Below are 17,529 nucleotides of genomic sequence, written 5' to 3'. Positions count from 1 at the left end.
AAGGAACCAGCATTTCTATCACAATATTACAATTCCTACATAAAGATATTAGCAAATTTTATTGGTACTGTTAAAAGGTTCTGCCAAAACAACAAAAACAAAACCTCAGTTAACAAATAAAACTTACATCTTACACATACTAGGTAGTGAGTGAAGTGAAAGAAACTCAGTATTATGATCTGAAGTGTAGACTAATAAACAAAAAAGGGAAAATAAATAATATTATTTAGTTTGTCTGATACTTGTGCAAAAATGAAAATAAATGGATAAGGTGTAAGTAATATGCTTCTATACGACTACTGATTAGATACGCCACTTAACACTTTCAAAATCTGCTGAAGTTTCTAAAAAATAACAGTTTAAAAGGTAACATAGAATAAGAGTAAAACCTTCAGAGAGGAAATCTAGACTTAACTAATATTACAAAGGCTTCTTCATATGACTAAAAGCCAGTTACCTCAATGCTTCCATTCTTGTTTAGAACATAAAAATAATTTGTACTCTTCACTTCATCCTGATCAGGACTGTTGGGAAGGATGAATGAAGTTGGTAAAACGCTCTGATTCTCTGACAGAAAAGAACTTTAAAATAAAAGGTATAATATCCATTGGCTGCTTAAGGCAGTTCATTTGTTTTATTCCTTTTTGCAAAGTTTAAAGGCCATGGTGTGTTTCACTCTCCCTGTTGCACAGGGAGCAAAATCTCCTAAACTCCAATTCCATATTCCATTCAGAAATAATGTAAGATTTATGAGAGAAAAGTGATTCACTGATATTAAAATAATTTAACTTTTAGGTTCAGGGGTACATGTGCAGGTTTGTTATTAGGTAAACTTGTGACTTGGGGGTTTGGTGTACAGATTATTTTGTCACTTGGGTACTAAGCATACTCCCCGAGTTTTTTTTTTTTTTTCCTGAACCTCTTCCTCTTCCCACCATCCTCTGTCAAGTAGGCCCCAGTGTCTGTTGTTCCCCCTTTTCTGTCCATGTGTTCTCATTATTTAGCTCCCACTTATGAGAACATGTGGTATTTGGTTTTCTGTTACTGTGTTAGTTTGCTAAGGATGATGGCCTCCAGCTCCATCCATGTCCCTGCAAAGGATATGATCTTGCTTTTTTTATGGAATAGTATTACATGGTGTATTGCAGATGCTGTTGTTGGTCTCTCTAGCAGTCATTATCCTTTTTTCTAACAGAATCCTAATTATATTCAGTGTTTCACCCATCCCCAGTTCACTTAGGGAAAGCTGATTAAATCCCCAGGCAGATCCAATCACAGTAATCCTTTGTTAATGTTTGATTCTAGAGCAAATCCTTTGCTAGTGCTTGACTCTGACTCCCATGTTGTTCAAAGATCAATTATATATTGAATTTAAAAAAACATCTGAAGCCCTCATAGCTGAACCCACCAATGAAGGAGGTATAAACCCTTATTAAGGTTTTTAATTTGTTCATGCTTGTGCTGAGATTAAAGTCATACGGTTTAAAATAAATATAACATAGGCTGAGCGTGGTGGCTCACTCCTGTAATCCCAGCACTTTAGGAGGCTGAGGTGGGTGGATTGCCTGAGGTCAGGAGTACGAGACCAGCCTGGCTAGCATGGTGAAACCCCACCTCTACTAAAAATCCAAAAATTAGCTGGGTGTGGTGGTGTGTGCCTGTAATCCCAGCTACTCAGGAGGCTGAGGCAGTAGAATCACTTGAACCTGGGAGGCGGAGGTTGCAGTGAGCCGAGATCACACCACTACACTCCAGCCTGGGTGACAGAGCTAGACTCCATCTCAAAAAAATAAAAAATAAAATTGAAAATTAAAAAAATTTAAAAATTTAAAAATGTAGTTCTGTCAATATGAAAAAGCAACATCACATTGTTTCATTATTTCAAAATTTAGGAACATGGAGATTACATACAATATGTTAATTTCATATTGCTTAAGAATATATAGTCTCATTTCTTTCTGCAGCTACAAAGAGTTATCATTTAGTCTTAATATTTTCCTCCTCTAATCAGATTATTAAAATCTGTTGGTTTCCTTTCAGCATGGCTTCTTTACAAGTAACTCATTTTTGTCTCAAGAATGAACAATTTAAATTTCAATGTGTAATAGCAGCCAGCATCCCAGAAATGTTAGAGCCTGTGGTATATTACAAAAATGGCTCCAGTTCTTTACATCTTTTTGCCTGGCCTGTCATCCAGGAAAGGGTGCACACCCCTAGCCCTTGATGCTAGACTCAATCATGTGAATTGCTTTGGCCAATGGGATGTTAACATATACAATGCAAGCAGAAACTTGAAATGAGTTTGTACATTAGAACTTGCTCTTTGGGACCTCTACAACTGCCATGAGAAGGACATGCCTGGACTAACTTGGACCCAGGAGAAGGATGAGATACATGTAGAGCAGAACCAACTCACAGACGCATGTGTGAATCCTGCCAAATGGCAGCTATATTGGCAAGCCTAACAGAGATCAATCAAGCCCAGCTGGATCAACTGAACTCTGTAAACACATGAGAAGTATTTATTGTAAGCCACTACACTTGGGGGTGGTTTGTTACCTAGCAAAAGCTAAATACAAGACCTAACTTGGGTCTCAGCTCTTTACCTCTGAATCATTTAGGAGACTTTTGGTTATAACCAAAAACCCCAACTTAAATTGGCTTAAACAATAAATTTATTTCTGTCACATAGCAGCAGTTTCACAGATACAGCAGACACCCTTTGTGGTTAAGTTCACGGAGCTAGCTCCATTTCTTTGAGATAGTTTCAGTTTTGCCTTCTGTGTTAGCCATATCTTATGCTTCCCCAGAATGATTGTGTTCAAGCAGCAGCTGTGATTATATGTCATTGATGGCAGTAAGGAGACAGCACCAACCAAAGACAAAAAAAAAAATTATTCCCGTTAGTCTGATTGGGTTACCTTAGGTCACCTCCCTAACCTGGACCATGCTAATTGATTTATGCCAGGCCAAGCTCACTGAACTCTAGTCTGGGCAACAGAGCGAGACTCAGACTCAAAAAAAAAAAAATAAATAAGGGAAAGAAAATAAATATATTTACTATTCACTAAGTGGGTCTTCATAATGATCTTTTCCTAGTCACCTTCATATTGAGTAGGCTGGGGAGGAAGAGGGGGAAGAGGAAGGCTGGGTCTTGCTATCTCAGGGGTGGCAGAGGCAGAAGAGGTGGAGGAGGTGGAAAGGGAGGCAAGAGAGGCAAGCGCATTCAGTGAAACTTTACAGATTTTACATAGTAATTTCTCTCTGAAAAATGTTTCTACACAGTACCAGTCCTTCCACCCTTTGCTTTAGTTTCCGTGCCTGTATCATCGAAGGGTCCATGTCATAAAAGAAGTCAAAAGCAGTCTTGAATAATTGGAACTCTTCTCCAGATGACTAATATCCATTTGTTTTCTGTTCTGCTTCTGCGTTTTCTTTCTCACCATCTGGCACTGGTTTGGAGGCCCATCTCCATCAAGCCATATTGTTAATTCCTCTGGCGTGGTGTCTATTAGCTCTTGATTTCTCCATGACCAGTATCCCTGAAAACCTTCACCCTCCCACATTTTCTTTGACATATCCTCCATATTTCTTTCATAATTTCTTTGTCTGTGATAAATCCTGTGAAGTCATGCACATCTGAACACAATTTTCTCCAGTGGGAATTTATTGTTTCAGGTTTGATGGCTTCACAGCTTTTTTAAAGTAACAATGATGGCATCGTCAATAATGGAATCCTTCCACACTTTCATGATTTCTGTTGGGGTTCTCTTCCATAGTGTAGACAATCCTTTCTATGGAGTAGAGTACTGTGTGTTATAAGCCTTAAAAGTCCTCATGATCCCCTGATCTAGAGGCTGAATTAGAGATGTTGTGTTTGGAGGTAAGTGAACCACTGGAAAAAGCATCAATGGAACCAATCCAGAGAAAGAGTTTTCATTGTCCAGGCTTTCTTGTTGTACAACCAAAAGATTGGAAGCTGGTGTTTATCTTTTCCCTTCAAGGTTAGGGGGTTAGCAGTTTTATAGATAAGGGTAGTCCTGATGATAAACCTGACCTTCATTTGCACAAAACAGTAGAGTTGGCCTATTTCTTCCTGCCTTAAATCTTTGTGCTCGCTTCTCTTCCTAATAAATGTTCTTTGTGGCTTTTTTTTCCCCCCCAGAATAGGGCACATCTGTCTGCATTAAAAACCTGTTCAGGCAGATATCATTTCTCCTCAATAATTTTCATAATGACGTCTGCTATACTGTCTACTGTCATTTGGTTGGCAAAACCTACTTCTGCTATCTTGACATTTTAAACAGTCAAACCTCTTTCTAAAAGTTTCAAACCAACCTTTGGTGGCATTAAATTCTCCAACTTTAGATCCTTCACTTTCCTTTTATCAGTTGCCATATGATGACTTTGCTTTTCTTAAATCATATTAGAATCTAAAGGTATGCCTTTCTTATAGCAATCCTGCATTCACACAGAAGCTGCATTTTCAATGAAATAAAAAGGTATTTTGCAAAAAGCAAGGTTTTCACACCTGCTGGCATAGCTGCAGTGATGGCTTCATGAATTTTCTTTCCCTCCCCCTACCCCCAGGGCAATGATCTTTAGTCTCTGGATTCATTTATCTTGAAATAGTGGGCAACTTTAGCTGTGGACATCAATTTAGGATACATAACAAGTAATTCAACTTTCTCTTGTAATGTCATGACATTTCTCTGCTTCATGGGAGCATCCCCAGTATCATTAGGGGCACTTTGTATGGGTCCCATGGTGTTATTAAAGGTTCATGGTATTGCACTAAATGTGATAAAAAACACACAAGAACTATGAGAGATCACATTTTTTCTGAGATATACAATTTACTGGAGAGATGAACTGCTTATGTGAACAGGCGGTGAGCATCACAGGACACTTTAAATGGATACAACACTAGAGTTCACTGCAATAACAACAGGAGATGGCTACAAAATTATTACAGTAGTACAGCCTGTACTCGTTAATTTTACGCAGTTATGATTTAGTATTGCATCTTTACATTTGTTTACATTTTTCTTGACTACAAATGGTGACACATATTTGTGTGCATAAGTTTTTGACAAATTTTAACTTCTTATAATAGATTTGTATATATTTTATGAAAGCAAGTGATAAAATAGACGAGTACATGTATTTTATTCATTCATAACATACCTAACTTTTTCTTAATTTTCAGTATTTCGAGGCTACATGGTTTGGGAATTTTTTTTCAAATTGTCACAAAGGTCCCAAAATTTTTCCAATATATTTACTGAAAAAAATCCATATCTAAGTGGAACCTGTGTAGTTCAAACTCATGTTGTTCAAGGGTCAAGTGTACTAATAAAGAAGTTTTGTAGACCATTGACCACTGTCTATGAAAAAAAAAAGTTTTGAGTCACTCACCTGATAATACAAAACAGATTTACATTAGCATTATATAAGGAAAAATCAATAAAAATAACTCTGGTCCCTCTTGTGATCCAGTTGTTCAGTCGAAGGTCAATGAACTTGTTTTTGGTTTCAGATTTTGATTTTGATAAAGTGAAAATATATCCCCCATTTCGGTAAACACCAAGAAATCCCCAGTGCCAAGGGGAGTTGGTATTAGAAGTAGAGTACCTCCATCTGTTAGACATAAAAAGAATAATGGTGAAATGAAAAAACCCAGCTGAGAAGTATTCTAAGAATTTAAGTTAATCTTTGTTCAAAAGTAGTAGTTTTTTGGCCTGGTGTGGTGGCTCATGCCTGTAATCCCAACACTTTGGGAGGCTGAGGCAGGCAGATCCCTTGAGCCCAGTAGTTCAAGACCAGCCTGGGCAATGTGGTGAAGCCCTATCTCTACAAAAAAATAGAAAAACCAGCCAGTCATGGTGGCATGTGCCTGTAGTCCCATCTACTCAGGAGGCTGAAGTGGGAAGATTGCTTGGGCCCGGGAAATCGAGCTGCAGTGAGCTGTGATCGTACCACTGCTCTCCAGCCCGGGCAATAGAGCCAGACCCTGTCTCAAAACAAACAAAAAAAAACCAAAACAAAAGTAGTAGTTTTTTAAAAAGTAGTAGTAAATTCATAAGTATTATAGTAATTTTAAAGCAAGACAATGTGTTAAGGATTAAGTTCAAAGGATTAATATTTAATTAAATTTAATATATTTTTTACTTTTTAATGCTTATGGTGGGCAACACCACTGGACTAGGTGCTATGAGAAAAATTTTCAAAAATCCATATTTTTCAAAAATTAGCTGGGCATGGCAGCATGTGCCTGTAGTCCTTGTTACTCAGGAGTCTGAAGCAGGAGGACTGCTTGATCCCAGGAGTTCAAGACTGCATTGAGCTATGATTGTATTACTGCACTCCAGCACTTCAGTCTGGGTGACCAAGTGAGACCTTATCTCAGAAAAAAAAAAAAATCCATCTTTAGGTTTGGTGGCATATGCCCATAGTCCCAGCTACCCAGGAGGCTGAGAGGAGAGGACTGCTTGAGGCCAGGAGTTTGAGGCTGCAGTGTCTATGATGGTGTCTGTGAATAGTCCCTGCACTGTAGCCTAGGCCACATAGGGAGATCCCATCTCTAAAAAACAAAAAAACAAAACAAAAAAATCCATCTGTTGCCTCAGGGAGCTTAGAATCTGGAAAATGATGACTATTTTTTTTCCTTTAACAGGTTGTTTCTGTTATGAGATGTTAGTGCGAGTAGGACAAGAATATCAAGGGTTCAGAAATGGGAAAACAAGGTGCTTCATAGTCTGTCTTGTAAATGTCATATATTGTTTATAAATGCTCAATAAAAACTTTGTTATAAAGTCTATGTTGTTACGTAGATATTTTGTTTTAATGAAAGTACATACAATCAAAATAAACTGTGTATAAACTAAATTTTGGGCTGGGTGCAGTGGCTCATGCCTGTAATCCCAGCACTTTGGGAGACTGAGGCAGGTGGATCACTTGAGGCCAGGAGTTCAAGACCAGCCTGGCCAACATGGTGAAACCCCATCTCTGCTAAAAATACAAAAATTAGCTGGGCGTGATGGTGCGTGCCTGTTATCCTAGCTATTTGGGAGGCTGAGGCAGGAGAATCTCTTGATCCCAGAAAGCGGAGGCTGCAGTGAGCCAAGATTGCGTCACTGCACTCTAGCCTGGGTGGCAGAGCAAGACTCTGTCTAAAAAAAAACATTTTTAAAATTTCATCTTTTTAACTTTTAACTTAATTATAGGATATCCAAAAAAGAAAGCTTTGATTCCTTATTTCAGTCTCTCTATTCAGTTCCCCCAAAACGGATTTGAAAGGTTATTCAAATATGCACTGATTAAACTTGTTTTTCTACTAATAACACTATGTTTCAGCAGGGAGGGAAAGTGACACCGCTAGGAAAAGGTACCTATGGTTTTTGTTTTTTTTTCTCTTTTTGAGATGGAGTCTCTCTCTGTCGCCCAGGTTGGAAAGCAGTGGCACGATCTCAGCTCATTACAACCTCCGCCTCCAAGGTTCAAGTGATTGTCCTGCCTCAGCCTCTCAAGTAGCCTGGATACTGGGATTACAGGTGCACACTACCACACCTGGCTAATTTTTGTATTTTTAGTAGAGGTGGGGTTTCACCATCTTGACTAGGCTGGTCTCGAACTCCTGACCTCAAGTGATCCACCCACCTCGGCCTCCCAAAGTGCTGGGACCACACCTGGCCTGAAGTACCTATGTTTTAGTGAAACTTCCATATTTGTATTTTTGAGTGTTTTCCACACATGACTATTAAGTGGAAACAGGAAGATCTGTTATGCCAGCTCTCTCCTAGCTTCCAATTTTTGTTTTTAATTAGTGAATTTTACATTTTAGACAAGTACAAATTGATTCTTTTTTCACTGTTGAGGAGTAACAGATATTAACTCACAACTTCAGTAAAGTATAGAGACAGTAAAATAAACCCAATTGATAGTGTTAATTTTGGTATTTAATAAAGTATTTGTACTTGTTATGAGAATTTGGAATATAAAAATAACTAAAAGATTAGTTTAGATTCCAATTTAAAATGTGTAAATAATTGCTTTATCTTGTAATGCTGGGTCGAAAGAAAGTGAATAGTACTATAATAGTTAAGAGAATGGGCTGGGTGCTGTGGCATACACCTATAATTCCAACACTTTGGGAGGTTAGGGTGGGTGAATTGCTTGAGCCAGGAGTTCCAGACCAGCCTGGGCAGCATGTTGATATCCCATCTCTATAGGAAATACAAAATTATCTGGGTGTGGTGGCATGTGCTTGTAGTCCCAGCTACTTGGGAGGCTGAGGTGGGAGGATTGCTTGAACTCCGGAAGTCAAGGCTGCAGAGAGCTATGGTCTTCACTGCACTCCAGCTTGGGTGACAGAGCAAGACCCTGTCTCCAAAAAAAAAAGGAGGTATCATCATACTTATGAATTTATTAGATTTATAAGAATCATACAAGTCCTTAAGAACACTCAAAACTCCTACAAAGAAGAAACAAACAGAAAAACCCAGCAATGATTAATCTTGGGAGTTCAAGAGAGGTTGTTTAACAAAGGAGATATGATCATGTTGCTTTCCTAAACCCTTAAAAAAAAAAAGGAAATATAATCAGATCACTCATATTTATAATATAAACATTGACTAACGATTGACAATAATTATGATGTAACTATACTGAGAGGCTAAGAGGAACAGGAAGAGTGTGTGCAGAGGAGGTAGCAATAAGAGAGCTATATGACAGATCACCTTCCATGATAGAAGAACAATAGAGGCCAAGTGCAGTGGCTCATGCCTGTAATCCCAGCTCTTCGGGAGAGCAAGGCAGGAGGATTACTTCAGGCCAGAAATTCGAGATCAGCCTGGGTAACACAGAAAGACCCTGTTTCTACAAAAAGTGAAAAAAAAAAAAAAAAAAACTAGTCAGGTATGGTGCTATATGCCTGTAGTCCTAGCTGCTACTCAGCAGGCTGAGGCAAGAGGATTGCCTGAATCAGGAGTTTGAGGCTGCAGTGAACTATAATTACACCACTGCACTCCAGCCTGAGCAAGAGAGTAAGATTCTGCCTCTGAAGAAAAAGAAAAAAACAACAACAAAACATAACTGTAAGATTAAGCATAAGGTAGCAGTATGAGGATGTTATTTAAAAAGAAAAAGCATATACTAGAAGAAACAACTGTAAAAGAGCTAAAAGTAGTTGCTTCTGGAGAGTGGAAATTATGAGTAGAAAAGGGTAGACCTTTGTAAATATTTGTATCACTTTAATAAATATTAAATTACAAAAAAAGGTTTATTCTCTTTCATATATATATATTTTTTTATTTGTTTGTTTTTTAGACTGAGTCTCATACTGTTGTCCAGGCTGGAGCACAGTGGCATGATCTCAGTTCACCACAACCTTTACCTTCTGGATTCAAGTGATTCTTGTGTCTTAGTCTCCTGAGTAGCTAGGACTACAAGCACCCACCACCAGGCCTGGCTAATTTTTGTTTTTAGTAGAGATGGGGTTTCGCCATGTTGGCCAGGCTGATCCCAAACTCCTGACCTCAAATGATCTGCCCTCCTCAGCCTCCCAAAGTGCTGGGATTACAAGCATGAACCAATTATTTTCATATGGGTCTAAAAGCACAAAGTGAGTAGCACTGATTCCACCAGCTTCTGTGTCAAGGAGAGGTAGTGCCAGTGGATTGGGTTTTCACATTTTTCTTTCTTTCTTTTTCTGGGACAAGGTCTCCCTCTGTGATCAGAGCGTGCTGCAGCCTCAACCTCCTGGGCTTAAGTGATCCTCCTGGCTCAGACTCCTGAGTAGCTAGGACTATAGGTGAGTGCCACCACACCTGGCTAATTTTAAATTTTTTTGTAGAGACTAGGTCTCAGTATGTTGCCCAAGCTACTCTCGAATTCCTGGCCTCAAGCAATCCTTTCTCGGCTTCCCAAAATGGTGGGATTACAGGTGTGAGCCACCACGCCCAGTCTCACATTTTCAATATAAAATGTACACATGAGTCTACACCAGCACTAGCTTCAGTCACTTTGAAACACAGTGGCCAGGCTGGGTGCGGTGGCTGATGCCTGTAATTCCAGCACAAGGTCAGGAGTTCGAGACCAGCCTGGCTAACATGGTGAAACCCCGTCTCTACTAAAAATACAAAAATTAGCTGGGTGTGGTGGTGTGTGCCTGTAATCCCAGCTACTCAGGAGGCTGAGGCAGGAGAATTGCTTGAACCTGGGAGGCGGAGGTTGTGATGAGCGGAGATTGTGCCACTGCATTCCAGCCTGGGTGACACAGTAAGACTCCTTCTCAAAAAAAACAAAACAAAACAGAACAAAAAAAACACCCCATAATGGCCATAAGCATCTTTGGCAAGCATCATCAGATGCAGTCCCTGTAGAGCATAACTGCCCCATTTTAGTAGGGACAGTGAAAGAAAAAATCACTGAAGGAAGGCAGAGTGAGAGAGGAGAGAAGTGACAGAGCACACCTAAGACACCCACTAAGGATACCAAATCGTCCTGGGGATGTGTTGCGGGCATCTTGCCACAGCCAGAAAAGCAGATTAATTGACCATTTTAGAAGCAAAAATTGATGCTTTGCCCTGTGTCGAATATGACTAAGCACTTCATATACCAAAGTCAGAAAAAAGAAAACACTTTGTATCCTAAAATAAACAAAAATAATAGGTTCACCTTTCCTTTTCTAAACACTGCTATCTCCCAATCTTCATTTTTTTTTTTTTTTTTTTACTGCTATTGAAACAATCTCCTTATCCTTCCAGGCCCCAACTGGCGTTACTTGGAAAACACACATCTAAAAGATACAATGGTAAATGCTAGAAAAAATTACAGTATAATTTTATGTTACTTACTCACTATTACTTGTAAGGCCAAAATTAGAGAGGTCTTCATTTGCAGAAGTGTATTTGCCATAACATTCGCTTATCAAAGACTGAAAAGATGAATAGACTTTGCATGTGTTGTTGCGGACTTTTAGTTGACGAACTCTGGGGACTCCTAGAAGTATGTTCTCATAGTAGATGCGACTGCTGTTCTTCAAATCATACAGCTGCTGGTTATTGTACCATGAATCCCAGTACAGACCTTCCAAAAGGGGTCCTTCCATAAACTTCATATAGAAAAATAAATGTCATGGGAAAAATATTTTCATGTCAATAGAATCTACATTCATAACATTATGCATAAGAGATTTTGAGTATGAAAATTAAACTGTTGACCAAGCCACCATTAATGGTAATGGTAATGCTAATGAAGCTACTGTGGATGGTTAACACTCATTAAGCATGTACTGTGTACTAGGCCCGAGTGCTCTAAGCACTTTACAAGCATTAATTCATTCAATCCCATAGCCCTTCTTCTCTCCTTATATATGAGTAAATTGAAAATTTTCTTCCAATACATGAGTATCAGAGCTGGTCATAGCCATACATCGTGACTTCACCCCAAAGATGTCTGTACATCTCCTCCCAACTCTCCTCCCCAGCTCTGGCCATGGTGCCTGCTACTCCAGGCTCTGCCCCTTGCTGCTCATTCTGAGATCCCAAGCCCAGGGTTCATTTACTTCCTCCTTTTGTCTTCTCTGCCATTGGCTACATACATGCCTCAGATAACACAATAACAAATTGGCAAGGTGACCTCCACTTCTTTTATTATTCTTTCCTATTTCACCTAACCAGCTAGGATCATTTAGCCATCTCACACTTGCCCTCTCACTTTCAAGAAATGACCCTGTCTCCTTGATAAGTTTCAAAATCCTGTACAGCATTCATGATATGACCTTTGTCCAATTCATAATTTGGCCTTTTCCACCTCATCTTCCACATGCCCACAATACCAAACATAGCTCCATGTGCAGAATTACTTATAGAACATATTGTTCCTTTGTCCTAAAATATCCATCCCTGACTCATCCTTTAAAATGCAACTAAATTGTCATCACCACTGGAAGCCTTCTCTAATTGCCTTGTTCTCATATGCCCCAGTGTGCATATGCCAGGTTTTGTGTCCTGGGATAGCTGAAACTGCTGTCCTCTTAACTGTTCTTTCTTCATAATGTGAGCATGTTGTTATGCTAAATGTAATGGAAAAAGCAAGTCTATTCCAATGCTGAAGGAGTTATTCCCTTACGTAAGTAAAAACACCATGATATTCTTATATGTACTTTTTGTTATATACTGAATATTACTGAAACATATACACAGTAAAGGGTTGTATGCCAAAACCACATATATTACACTGTCTGGGCAATTAAAGAACTTTTTAAGAGTACATTTCACTATACACAATTATAGACTGACTAGATCCTAACCCTCACATAAGATGTAAGTCTTCTATTTAACAAATGAAATGAGAATGTTTAAAAAAAATCAAAAAAATTTTTTTGAGGAGTCTTGCTCTGTTGCCCAGGCTGGAGTGCAATGGGGGGATCTTGGCTCACTGCAACCTCCGCCTCCTGGGTACAAGTGATTCTCCTGCCTCAGCCTCCTCAGTAGCTGGGATTACAGGCGCCCACCACTACACCTGACTAATTTCTGTATTTTTTAGTAGAGACAGGGTTTTACCATGTTGGTCAGGCTGGTCTTGACCTCCTGATCTCAGGTGACCCACTGCCTTGGCCTCCCAAACGAAAGTGCTGGGATTACAGGCGTGAGCCACCATGCCTGGCCAAAAAATCAATTTTTAAAAAATTACAAGAATAGTATCACAATGAGAACACAGGCTCTCAATAAACACTTACTGGTTGGTTGTTTCTAATAGTTTAAATAAATGATATTTATTTTTACTCGTTTCTTCAAAAGATATTCATTGGGTACTCACTATGTATGCCAAGAGTTCATGGACTACCTAAATCTACTTCATCCACAGTCAAATGATACTTTACCTTCCAAAAATCAGTTATGCTGCGAATAGACTTAAAGTTGGTTCTTTCTTCACCAGGCACAGAAGTGTCCAAAAATAGAGATGACATAACTTTGTTTAAGTAATACATATGTGGGTTTAACATCCCAAAAGTCACTAAGGAGAAGAATTTTTGTTTAAAAAAAATTATTTAATAATTTACATTTAAAAACTTATCAGGATTAAAAATGTGTTATATTTTGTTCTCAATTTTGTTTTGAAAATTAAACTTTATTATTTTATCTAATTATAAAAGTAATAATTTAAACAAATCTAAAATAGAAATATAAAAAGTAGGATGTAGTTTCTAGAATGTTTGGCAAATATTCTTCAGATTTTTCTTTATGCATACACATTTATAAAGAAAATATGTTTATTTTTATAAAAATGAGGAGACATTATACACACTATTCTGCAAGTTGGCTTTTTCTCTACATGAGAGTAAGGCAATATAATATGGTGAGTGGTTAAGGTTATATAGACTTTAAATTCAGACAGATAAGGGTTTGAGTCCCATTACAGGGATAGTACCTCTTACCTCCTAGTTTTGTTGTGAGAAGTGAGATGATGCACATAGAACATTTAAAACTGTGTTTTGGCACACGAGTTTTTAAAAAATATTAACTAGTGGCCGGGTGTGGTGTCACACCTGTAATCCCAGCACTTTGGGAGGTTGAGGTGGATCACTTGAGGTCAGGAGTTCAAGACCAGCCTGACCAACATGGTGAAACCCCGTCTCTACTAAAAATTTACAGAATTAGTCGGGTATAGTGGCAGAGGCCTGTAATCCCAGCTACCCAGGATGCTGAGGCAGGAGAATCGCTTGAACCCAGGAGGTGTAGGTTGCAGTAAGCTGAGATCATGCCAATGCACTCCAGCCTGGGTGACAGAGTGAGACTCTGTCTCAAAAAAAAAAAAAAATCATATTATAAATGGAGATTCAGGTTGCTTTCTTTATTATATATAAAAAAGCGTTCTTTAAAAACCTCTGAATAATGGGATTATACGTAATCTTTTAATTTTTAACATTTTCAAATGTTCTGTAGTAAGCATGTAGTTTTCATAACTAAGCTTTTATAAAGCAGTCTAAAATATCTTAATTTATAAAGTTGGCTACAGTTATTTTTTCTTTTTCTTTTTTTTCTTGAGACAGGGTGTCAGCCTGTCACCCAGGCTGGAGTGCAGTCATTGCATAAAAGCTCACTGCAGCCTGGACCTCCTGTGCTCAAGCAGTCCTCCGCCTCAGCCTCCCGGGTAGCTAGGACTACAGGTGTGTGCCACCATACCTGGCTAATTTTATAGTTGTCTTTTCAATCAAGATGGAACTTGAACTCACCCCTACACCACCAATTAATTACTAAATTGCCATACAATTGCCAGTGTGTAGCACATACCAACATGAGATAAATGAGAGCTTTCATCAACTGTATATTGGGTGCCATAAAGACAAATGCTCTTTAATACTCCTCTTCACATATTAAGCCAATGCTATTGACCCACAGATAGGTGGAATGTAGGTTGAGATGTTTTCCCAGTCCTTCCTAATGATTTGCATTGACTCAGCACAAACATATATATATTTTTAACTGCATTAGGTCAGTGAAAAGAACCAAGCTAATGGCAGACACCAAGATGAACTTTGGCCTCATTTGTACTTTGATTTATAAAACTCAGTTGATGTGTCTATATGACTCTCAACAAAATAAAATTGCAGTTGCCAGCCCAAGGGATGAATTATGTTCAGGACAGAACTGCCAAATGAAAAGGATAATTATATTCAATCAATATTGACTATGGCAGCTTCTTATATATGCGATGTAAAATTTTGCCCCTTAAGAACTGGAAATAGTCAATTTCTAAATGAAATGAATCTAAATGAATTTAAGATTATGTGTAGGCTGGGCGCGGTGGCTCAAGCCTGTAATCCCAGCACTTTGGGAGGCCGAGGCGGGTGGATCACGAGGTCAAGAGATCAAGACCATCCTGGTCAACATGGTGAAACCCCGTCTCTACTAAAAATACAAAAAATTAGCTGGGCATCGTGGCGCGTGCCTGTAATCCCAGCCAGCTACTCAGGAGGCTGAGGCAGGAGAATTGCCTGAACCCAGGAGGCGGAGGTTGCGGTGAGCCGAGATCGTGCCATTGCACTCCAGCCTGGGTAACAAGAGCGAAACTCCGTCTCAAAAAAAAAAAAAAAAGATTATGTGTAAACGGTGTCTCTATATTTTGAGTTTTAGTCGCCTCACAGCTTAAGGTTTTGAAGTCTATATGTTTTATTTTTCATCTCCACATTTTAACTTCTTAGTTCAAACAGCATCTTTATTTATATCCGTGTACTTACATATACATAGGTTTATTAAAAAAATAAAGTAGAGTAACAACTCCTGAAGTGTGGTTCTAATTTCTACTTCCTTTCTGTAATGCAGCTTATGTTTCGAAGTCCCTGTGAGATATAAGACAAAATTTTTCCTTACATTACTATGTAATTTATGATGTTTTTAAGTGACAACAATGGAAAAACCACAACCACTTTTAGTCATTACATTGAGAGGAGGAAAGCTCCAATAGCTTCTAGCTATTTTTCAATTCTTACTTTTACGAGGCAGGGATAATTTCTAAATTTTCCCATTAGGGTAAGCGGGTCGTCATTTTTTGACTATATACTATTAATAACAGATTTTATATCATGATGTCTTCTCACCAGTCCTGTCTTAAGATGAAAAAGTAAATTACAAAACAAGCAAAACCCTTCATCTGTCCTAACCGTTTTCTCCACCCTCAATACTGCTTCTTAGGAAGGCTAGTTTCTGCTGGAGGGGGAAAGAGCGCCCCGGCTTGAATTCTGTCAAGGTCACGATTCCCCAGATCAACAAAGGACTTTAGAGACCGGCCTAACGACGGCCACTAGGCAGCAGATGGCAACGCCCATCTAGAGCCGCCGGCAAGAGGTGAGTGCCACGGCGCCCAGGGCTTCAGTTTTCCCGTCGGTGCAATGGGAGCATCCGTCCCTCTCCGTTTCTCCAGGGGAGACTGTGAGGGCTAAAGGTGTCGCCAGTCACATCTCTCACATGAATTTGGGGCCTCAGAGTTCCTTCCAGGGTGTCTGGAATTGCCATATCGCCCCTGTCCCTCCCACTCCTTAGGAGCATCCCTCACCGCCTCGGTGCCACCGCGACGCCTCACCCATGGAGGACGTGGACGATACCGCCAGTTCGTCCGCCCGACGCGGCGGCGCCTGCGCGCTAGACGCCTCACCCATGGAGGACCTGGACGACACCGCCAGTTCCTCCGCCCGACGCCGCGGCGCCTGCGCGCTAGTCTCCCGGCGCGCGCTGCTTGGCTCTGACGCCTGCGCGAGGCCCCACCTCCTCCAGGGCTGCGAGCTGCTCGATGAGTCGCCACTGCGGCTGCGCGGCAGGGTCTGTGGGCGGCTGGTGGCGGGGGATTTGGTGTGGAGGGCCAACTTTTGGGAATAACGTGGCTGTGGGCTTAAAAATCGCAGTCATTCATTATCACGGGCTTCTCTTTCTCGAATGTCTTTAACATTTATCGCCTTGTTTAGTCTCCACATCCACCTCCGTGAAAGGTAGGTATTTTTGTCCTCATTTTAGGCCTGAAGAAACCGAGACGCTGAGAAATAATTCACTGAAAGTTGGGGCCAAGTCTGTTGGATGCCCAAGCCCAAATGCCTAACCGTGACCCCACGCTGCTGCTGCTGCTACTTACAGAAACTGGTTATTAACCGAGAGCTGTTGCTGGAAGTAGCTTCCACTCCCCTGCCCCACCTAATGTTAAAATAGATGAAAAACCCTGCAGTGATTATGTGAAAGGGCAGGCGAAAACAGGAGTCCTTGGGAGGCCAGACCTACATCTGACCCAGAAGCTTTGCAGAGATGAGAAGGTTGGTAAACCAGCTATAGAAAAGGCCAAACTAATTTAGCTGTAAATTAAGGCAGCCAAAAGCCCTCCAGGATGTAAGACAGGACGGATTCTCGTGTTGATAAAAAGGAAAATAAAATGGAATCCAGTCCAAAGGCTCCAGGGAAACCTGCAAAGAAAACCACTACACAGTTTTGAAAGTAAAAGATAAAGACACTTTTGTTATTTCCCTGAAAGAGATGTAGACTGATGTCGATAAATGCTGTTTTATGTGTAGATAAAAAGCAAAACTAGGCCACACAGTAGTGAGGGTCAAAAACTACCATTGATAAGAGGAACAGGAGAGGCCTTGCAAAAGGCTGACAGCCAGTAAACTAGAGGAAACTAGAGGCCTGAGGAAAAAAAAGAGGTTTAGAATAGTTTTAACAAAAGGATTTGGGCTTTCCCGTACTGGGACTCTCAGCTGCTCACAAAATTATGCTTTCTAATGTAACAGGTTATCTGAAATTGAAATTATTGGAGGAAAAACACCCATATATAGGCATTACATGATAATAATTTTAAAAGATGGGAGTCTCGCTATGTTTCCCAGTCTGGCCACAAATTAAGGAATCCCCAGCTCAACCTCTCCCAGCAGCTGGGACTACAGGGCTGTCAAATTTACATTAACTATGAGAATTAAGCAGGTAACCTCTAGAGACTATTATTCTCTATATCGTTCCAATTTTAGTATATGTGCTGCCGAGG

At 39.8% G+C, this 17,529-nt stretch overlaps 1 protein-coding gene across 1 annotated transcript in view; it reads right to left on the bottom strand.

The window, feature by feature from the left end:
- The window catches only part of PKD2L2 (polycystin 2 like 2, transient receptor potential cation channel), a 39,959-nt gene extending 23,779 nt beyond the window's left edge, over positions 1-16,180 (bottom strand). The window contains exons 1-5 of the mRNA XM_012434916.3: positions 16,060-16,180; positions 15,245-15,346; positions 12,887-13,020; positions 10,857-11,113; positions 5,419-5,640 (exon numbers count right to left, since the gene is read on the bottom strand). Coding sequence (XP_012290339.1) covers positions 5,419-5,640; positions 10,857-11,113; positions 12,887-13,020; positions 15,245-15,346; positions 16,060-16,162 — 818 coding nt within the window. The 5' untranslated portion in view covers positions 16,163-16,180. The remainder of the gene's footprint in view (positions 1-5,418; positions 5,641-10,856; positions 11,114-12,886; positions 13,021-15,244; positions 15,347-16,059) is intronic.
- Between the last annotated feature and the right edge of the window lie 1,349 nt (positions 16,181-17,529).

Source organism: Aotus nancymaae, unplaced genomic scaffold, assembly GCF_030222135.1.
Source record: "Aotus nancymaae isolate 86718 unplaced genomic scaffold, 86718_ANA_hifiasm-v0.15.2.pri h1tg000064l_1, whole genome shotgun sequence".
NCBI classification, from domain to species: Eukaryota; Metazoa; Chordata; class Mammalia; order Primates; family Aotidae; genus Aotus; species Aotus nancymaae.
This window is presented reverse-complemented; position numbering and strand designations above follow the sequence as displayed.